The sequence below is a fragment of the Salvia splendens genome, chromosome 19 (genome assembly GCF_004379255.2).
Source record: "Salvia splendens isolate huo1 chromosome 19, SspV2, whole genome shotgun sequence".
In the NCBI taxonomy this organism is placed as follows: domain Eukaryota; kingdom Viridiplantae; phylum Streptophyta; class Magnoliopsida; order Lamiales; family Lamiaceae; genus Salvia; species Salvia splendens.
The window spans coordinates 7187397-7196267 of record NC_056050.1 but is presented as its reverse complement, the minus strand read 5'-3'; the positions used below and the strand labels follow the sequence as shown (position 1 = coordinate 7196267).

The 8871-nt window shown below is 36.2% G+C and overlaps 1 protein-coding gene across 2 annotated transcripts; it reads left to right on the top strand.

The window, feature by feature from the left end:
• Positions 1 to 536: 536 nt before the first annotated feature.
• Positions 537 to 8538, top strand: LOC121778193 (phosphatidylinositol transfer protein 3-like). 2 transcript variants are annotated; one of them, XM_042175496.1, is made up of 5 exons: positions 537 to 860; positions 7409 to 7667; positions 7742 to 7778; positions 7868 to 7973; positions 8059 to 8538. In XM_042175496.1, exons 1-5 carry the CDS (start codon positions 702 to 704, stop codon positions 8284 to 8286), a joined length of 789 nt encoding a protein of 262 aa, XP_042031430.1. In that variant the 5' UTR covers positions 537 to 701; the 3' UTR covers positions 8287 to 8538. The 2 variants fall into 2 exon arrangements, with proteins under 2 accessions (XP_042031430.1, XP_042031432.1); XM_042175498.1 differs by lacking the exon at positions 537 to 860 and adding an exon at positions 5423 to 6377.
• Positions 8539 to 8871: the final 333 nt, after the last annotated feature.

The following is an 8871-nucleotide window of genomic DNA, read 5'->3' as shown; positions in this document are numbered from 1 at the left end:
GATGAAAATTGGAGAGGTTAGATGAAAATTGGAGAGGAAATGGAGATGATTTGGGAAGAATAAATGTGTGTTTGTATGTGTAATGAAGATGAAATAGGAGTATTTATAGGGTAAAAAATAAAAAAATAATAAAAAATAAAAGAAAAAACGGTCGAAAAACGGTAATATTACCGTTTTCGTGTTTTAATTTTTTTTTTATTTATTAAATTCAAATTTTTAAAAAATGATTTATTGCGTCAGCATGACGAAGCCCACTCGCGGGCCAGCGAGTGGGCATCACGCGTGGCGCCAGCTCGCTCCACATGGCGCAGGCGCGTGGCGAGACAGCCCGCGAGACGTCTCGGTGGGACGGGCGTCTCGGCGAGACCGGGACGAGACGGGGCGCTGCAACGCGTCTCGCCGCCGTCTCGTCTCGGCGGGACGAGATACGAGCCACCCTCGGGACGCGTTGCGGGTGGCCTAATAATGATGATAGCCATTAAATTCATCAACTGCACCTACACCTACACCTTCGGTTACCTTCCATCCATCTATTAATTTTGTGTATACATTTATTTGCTCCTCTCCAACAGAGAGACTATATCTCTCTTATAACCTATATATATTGAAATTTTACTGACTTAACAACTATAATTCGACTTCCTTACATAGAGAAAAACTATTCATTTGCCAATCAGAATCCTGGTTCGAGAATTTATTATATGGCAAATGTAAAGGAAGAAGACGACGATATTTTCTATTCTCCTGAAAAAACAATGGAAGATAGAGATGAAAAACATGATGTTGATGTTGATGATGAGGAAAGGAAGAAGCTTGAGCTTATGCGAGCCACTCTTGAGAAGAGAGATCCCTCTTTCAAGGTACATTCCATCTTCATATATAGGTTTTAATTTCTCTCGAAAATATTCAATTTCTTGTGTTGGTTTATTTTGTACTCCTACTACTATATATTGTTTGTGGGTTTTAATATTGTTGTGCAAGAGATATGTAGAATTCTTATTTGTTCAAGACTGGATTTTTTAATTCACCAAGCATTTTATAAATTATTCTAATATGAGTTTTAGAAAAAACAAAAAAATAAATTTATGTTTTGAGTATAGTTAGGAGTAAACTAATTAGTATAACAAGAAAAAGATGCAAATATAAAAAGATAAATTATCAATTAAACTTAAAGTATTAAGGTTCTGCCATATCAAAAATAACCTTTCTAGATAATTGTTTCTTACACCCTTCACACTCTTTATTTTATAATACATAGATATCATTACCATCAGAAGCTACCATGACATGGGTGTATTTTTAAAGATTTATGCTTCTATCACATAGTTGACCGTTGACTTTAAGAAATTTAAAACTTAGAATAGGTCGCATCTCTCACGGTGTGCGACAGATTGTAACACGCGTTGTTGCAGGATGCGCACATATATCGTTTTACCCATGTTATGATGTTCTTGAGCAAAAGCGAGGATGCGAACTTCACGCGTGCCTCGTTCAATAATAAATGCACGCGCATCCTACGCCTCGTGGCCGCAAATTTATTTTATTTTTGTTTGTGGATGTGTTATGTATATGGTGTGCTCCATAATAGTATAGTAGGAGTACTAGTACTTGATAATGATGGTGTACGAGCACATACTTCTTTCATATGTAGTGTTACATTAGTTGAAGGGTAGTCGATTTGGTAGGTGAAGATCATTACTAACTCTAAGCTGCCCTTCATCCAAAGGAAGCCACCGGAATAGTTCGACTTTAATAAATGATGAAAATGAAATAAGATGCAATAAATGATGAAAATGAAAGCAACTTATTTGAAAGGAACTCGTATCATTTTCCAGCGTAGGATGGTAGTTAAACTTAATTTATGCTAGTCATTAAGTTCAAATTATACCCTAAGCATACTATTAGAATTTGAGTTTGATCTTATTTGAATAATTTTCTCTATAATCAGTGTGATAATTGATGACTTTGCAAAGTTGCAAGTCCCTTCACTTCATCACCGCAGTTGAACATCAAAATCTTCTAAACTCCAATAATACTAATTGACTTCATTATAGAATTAGTATTGTATTACTCAACATTATTCACATTATAAATATGAATCATTTTAATTAAATTGATAGTATCATATATATCTGAGATTTCCAATATACATTAATTAGTTTAAATATATTGCTAAATTTTTTTGTTAGGGGTGCTACAACTCAAACTTTGGTCATTATATTGAAGATTAATTCAACTGACCGATTTTGTATAAAAAAACACATGTTTCGTGATATTTATCAACTCGGGTCCTCCAAGATAAGATTCTATGCAATAATAATACTTGTACTCATAAATTAATTGCTACTTGTCAAAATAGCAATGTATATGGTTATGATAAACCTTCACACAAATATATTAAAGGGAAGGTAATAGGAAGGGTCTGAGCACTGAAGTTCGAATGAAGACCCCAACTCAAGAGGTACTAGTATGATATATTGGCACGGAAAATGAGCGGCTCCGACATCTGAAACGGAGGGGGACATGAATGAACATAATTACACTCGAAAGAGATGGATTCCGAGGATATGCAAGTATAAGACTGCATATTAGAGGAGAAATAAAAAACTTGATCATATTAACAAATGCATCTACTTTATGGCGTCCATCTCATAAGAAATCTAAGGTTAAACCTGCTTAGCTTGGAGCATTTGTGAGATGGGTGCTCCCCAAGGAAGCTGCCACTTTGGGAGCGTGTGAGTGAGGACATAGCACACTAGAAAGACTTGTGCTGGAGCTAAAGTTCTGTCTCATTTCTAGTCTAGTCCTTTCTTATTTGACAAGTTTTTCCCACACAAAGATCAAACATTGAGTTTGAGAAACATATTAGAAGTTATGTGGTTGAGTACGAAGAACTTCACTTGGATCCGTAGCAAGTGATTTTAGATTCTTCAAAGATCAAACATTGAGCTTGGGAACAGATTAGAAGTTATGAGGTCGAGTACGAAGAACTTCACGTGGATCCGTAGCAAGTGATTTTAGATTCTTCAAAGATCAAACATTGAGTTTGAGAACAGATTAGAAGTTATGCGGTTGAGTACGATGAACTTCACGTGGATCCGTAGCAAGTAATCTTAGATTCTTCAGAGAATTAGTTCGGTATGTTCAACTAAACGCAGAATTCATGATTTAGGATCTAAGTCGTTGTTCATGATTTATTTGTGTTCTTACATGGAATTATTTGTTTAGTATTTGAATAGGTTAATCCTATAATCTCAAATAGAATGATACCGTAATGATAAAGGGTAAAGTCCCTTATCGTGGGTGATTGGCGGCGATTAAGCTCAACGATTGATAAAAGTCCGTTGCGAGTGAGTGCACGTCGAACAAGACAATGCCAATTAGGTCTTCTTGGTGTGAAAACGTGAGAGACAAATAATAAAAGTAAATACTTCACACATATATATAATATGTGGGGATACAATAATATTCTACGGTAATAGAGTTAATCAAGTCTAACACTCCCTCCGTCCGACAAGAATATGCACTTTGATTGGATACATTATTTAATGCCGAATTGGTAAGAGAGATAGAAGAAAAAGTAATTAAAGTATTGTTAGTGGAGAATGGATCTAACCTCAATAAAGAAATGAGTTTTCAAAATTAGAAAGGATATATTCTTGTGGGGCGAACTAAAAAGGAAATAAGCATAATCTTGTGAGATGGAGGGAATATCTAAGAATATACAGAAAAGATATGATAAATCAATACTAACTGATAGAAATCCATGGGTTCCATCCTAAAACCAATTGGTGATAGGAGGAGGGGCCCATGAGACTTATATACTAGTTTCAGTTTTCTCTTGACATCGATGTGGGACAGTTATATGTAGGGATGTCAATGTAACCCGAACCCGCGGGCCGGCCCGAATAACCCGATAAAAATACAGGGTTAGGGTTGTAATTTCGCAGCCCGAATTTAAAATCGGGCCATTCGGGCTGACCCGTTCGGGTTGTCGGGTTAGGCGGGCTGACCCGTTCGGGTTACGGGTCGGCCCGTCGGGTTGAAGGCTTATGCACAGCGAGCAATTTTTGTAACGGTCATAACTTTCTCTACATAGCTCTGATTGAGGCGTGCAATATATCCACGCGAAGCTCTTTCGAAGACGAAGAGAATGATATATATTAGAGGTTTATCAGACTTCAAAATCGCGAGAAACATTGACTCAAACAAGGCTGTTGCACATCCACATATTTTGTGTACATTTTCTAATCAATTTTCTATCATTTCTCAACAAACATGTAAACATACCAAAATATAGAAATATAATCAAAATCATCCAAGACAACCCTCTAAAACCATGCAAAATCCAAATACGCCAACCGACTATATAAGATCACGAAAAAAATCACCATGTGGTTCATGGATTCATAAATACTCGTATATAAAAGCTTTCTTTTAGTATATTTCCAATATAATAGTGCAAAGTGTTTTGACGCCACTTCGTCATTGAATTATGCGTACTTTGATGATTCTTAAAACAAAGATAAATTATTATTTGACTTATTTACAGCTGGAATAAATTAAATTTGACCAATCATAATTCAAGAAAACTTAGAGTTACTCCAATTAGCTAGCATCTTGATAATTCACTCTTTAACAATTCAAAATATTTTTGTTACACTTACGATGCACCTCTCACGTTATGAAAATTTTATTTAATTTTCTACGAATTGATTTATGTTTGAATTTTGAAACAAAGTGTTGATTTATGTTTTAAATACATAAACATAAACATACTATTGATAGATATTTTGTAAATAATTATGTAATGAATAAGTTATTTAAATTTAAATAACTTAATCTTTTTTAAAAATATTAAAGAAAATTAAAAATATGTATTTCATTGTTGAATGATTAATTAAAAATATGTATATAAATAAAGAAAATTTAAAATACGTATTATTTTTTGAAAATATTAAAAGAATTAAAAATACGCATTGGCCCGAATAACCCGGTGGGTTAGCCTGAAACCCGAAGGGTTAGGGTTAGGGTCGAACTTTTATAACCCGAAAAAATCATAACCCGAATAGCCCGTACCCGAATGGCCCGACAACCCGAACGGGTTGGCCCGAACCCGAACGGGTTGGCCCGATTGACATCCCTAGTTATATGTTATATTTTTAGTTTCAATTGCCAACACCCTCCCTCAAACCCTTCAAGGTGAACCTTGGAGGGGTTGGACTTTTTTCTAATCGATTGGACAATCGGCCCAATTTTTTTTTGATCGGTTGGACCACTTGGCCCAAATTTTAAGTCCTGATATACTGCTGGGTCAGTCAATTTTTCGGTTTCGACCCAGATATACTGCTGGGTCAGTTAAATTTGACCCACAGTCGGCGACCCGCTCTGATACCATGATAGAAATCCATGGGTTCCATCCTAAAACCAATTGGTGATAGGAGGAGGGGCCCATGAGACTTATATACTAGTTTCAGTTTTCTCTTGACACCGATGTGGGACAGTTATATGTTATATATTTAGTTTCAATTGCCAACACTAACTAACTAATAAGATGTGGGAGATATGAGACTAGTATCAACTCCTCCACTGTTGAAATCCACATTGTCCTCAAGGTGGAAACCACGAAGCAATAAAGAGAGTCGAATATAGAAGCTTTTGTGAGCTATCCCCTCCTAAACACATACAAAATAGTTGAGCATCAAATATCACCAATGGAGGACCGTGTTGGATATGCGACATGGTGGACTCCAAAGCAACATTGTGGTCGTGATAATTCAACGTTAAAACGTAAAGCTTGTCCACACGTCCAAGAATGTTCAAACACAACGTGTCATTGCGCATTGCGCAGAGGGATCAATCGTGAATCGGTGTTGAGCGATCGATGATTCATTCTTGCAACATCACTAAATGCAAATCTATAGAGACACATGTCATTACCTACAATTAAACCGGTGTAACCACCTCCTTTCTTACCCCAACAATTCCCAACAACATCTTGGGATGACCATCCTCCTTCTTCTATCACATCAATCAGAGGCAATTTGTCTATCCGAACCTAGACTAGTATATCTAGGTCGTTGGTGGGTAGGGATTGTATGGCAGTTTCATTATTGGAGTTGGGTGTGGTTGCTGCCAATCTAGGAGTTGTTTGCGGCACTCAACTCCGGCATAGTTGCATGACATGCTAATGGTATCTCGGAGGCTGTCGCTGCGGATGGGGAAATTCTTGTCGGACAACATGTCTGTGGTTCGAGATGGTGGTGGTGATTCGGAGAATGAGACCACGATGAATGAACCGGATAATCAGGGTAAAGTCTCTTATCGTGGGTGATCGACGGATATTGAGCTTGGCGATCAATAAAAGTCAGTCGCGGGTGAGTTTCTGTCAATAAAAGTGAATATATTATTTCTTGATTAATTAATTAATATGGAATACAGATATGGTAAATCAATACTTCTTCTGTTTCAATAAAGTTGAGTAATATTTCTTTTTAATCGGTCTCAACAAAGTTGAGTCATTTCATTTTTTGAGAAAAGACAAAACATATTATCACTCTTACTTTATTTATTTCTCTTATACATTTAACATAATATATTAATCTCTTTGCCCAAAAGTTTTGCTTCAACTTTCTTGTGTCTGAGGGAGTACTAACTAAATAATAACATATGAGAAATATAAGGCTCATGTTATGTTAACGTTGTTAACATTCTAACATGCAACTGAAATTAAAGGATTGTACAACGGGTCAGGAAAATTATTAGTACTCACTCCGTCCCTTAAAAATAGAAATTCTTCCTTCTTGATATGTCCTTTGAAAATAAAAACTTTTTATTTTAGGAAATTTCTTTCTCTCTAATAAGGTGGAACCCATTTTCCACTAAAAAGAATCCCAACAGCGTCCTTGTCCGTGCCGTCAGATTTGTAATTGTAGTTCGGATTTATTAATGTATTTTATTATCATGGAAGTGTTTTTAATAATTGAAGTATTTAAATTGAATAATAGAATAGTGTGACCCATGAAGCATGCCTTAAGCTAAGAGCACGATTGTGGGTATTGTGCCTTATCTAAGGGCATGGAATAAAAAATGAATAAAAGTGGGACTGGGCCCACAACCATGCTCTTATAGAAGAACATGGTTGGGGATGCTCTAACGCACCACTCTTTCTATCTCTCTCTTACTTTACCAATTTTGTATTAAAACCCGTACCATTTCAAAATTTCCTATTTTCAGGGGACAGAAAGAGTATAAAAATAACTAACTTTCTCCAATGTAGTCTGTAGAGTAATTAAAACCAATTCTAACAATTGATCTAGCCAGCATCTTCAGTTCTTAAGAGTGTTTTCCTTTTACTTAAATTACCAGTTATTAACAGAGTATGTAATGCTACTCAACTGATAAGCAGGATGTAGATGAGCACACGCTTAGACGGTTTCTGCGTGCGCGAGATCTCAACGTGGAGAAAGCATCTACAATGCTAGCCAACTGCTTAACGTGGAGACGAACCTTCGTTCCAAAGGGCTGCGTTTCAGAATCAGAGGTGCCAAATGAGATAGCTCAGAACAAGATGTTTCTGCAAGGAACAGACAAGAAAGGCCTCCCCATTTCCGTTGTCTTTGGTGCTAGACACTTTTCCAGGAAAGGAGGCCTCGACGAATTCAGACGTCCGTCTTGCTTCTTCCTATTATTTTGTAGTCTTGATTGTTACTATTCATTTCTAACATGCTAGAATTTCCAGGTTTCTTGGTGTTTGCCCTTGATAAACTGTGTCAAAGGTACTGCTTCATTTTTCCTTCACTATTTGAATTAATTGTTGGTATGAACAAGTTTAATTAATCAAAATCTGCTTGTTGAAATTGAGCAGGACTCCTGATGGAGTGGGGAAGTTCACGATCATCGGAGATCTGCAAGGATACGGATATTGCAACAGCGACGTTCGTGCAAATCTTGCAGCTATCACCATTTTACAGGTTGAAGTTATGCATAGCAATAATTATCATAAGAATAATTATTAGTACTATTTGCTAGTGTGTGAATATTGATGTTTGAGCACAGGAATACTACCCAGAGAGGCTAGGGAAAATGTTCATTGTTCATGCACCGTATATATTTATGACAATGTGGAAGCTTGTGTACCCGTTTATCGACAAAAAGACGAGGAACAAGGTCGTGTTCGTTGAAGATAAGAGACTGCAGGAGACTCTGGTGGAGGACATAGAAGAAAACCAGCTGCCGGAGATCTATGGAGGCAAACTGCAGCTTGTTCCGATTCAAAATGCCTAGTTACTTCATTCAGAGAACAAATTAACATGAAACTTATAATGCATGTGTTTGAGTGTGGTAGATGTTAATTTGCATGAGTGAATTTAATGTTCTGAAAACTCTTATGCTAAATTTATCATGTGTTCACATTTCCATGTTTGTTTTGTTATCTTGGTTTTGTTTGAGGAAGAAAAGTGATTTAGGGAGTTGACATACTTGCATACTGGGATTGCATTAGGTCCAATTTATTTAGAAAGACATATTTTAAAATAAGTTTTGTACTTTGAATTTCTGAATTTTGGAAAATGTGATGCTTCTTTATTGTCTTGATCGAATTTCTAGAAATATTAGGTCAAAATATTTAAGAGGAACGAGCATACTTAGAATGAAATAAACCAATCAAATCCTAGTGAGATACAATTGTAAAATTAATTATTTTTAAGTTGACATAAAAATACTGAACAACTGTTGATGATTAGTTTTGGACATGGAGGTGGGTTGATGATTAGTTTTGGACATGGTTTCTGTTGTTGACAATGGCCTTTTTCCCCTTTTCATGTTAATGGTTTGATCGTTTGTATAGTGCATGATTAATTGATTGATTAT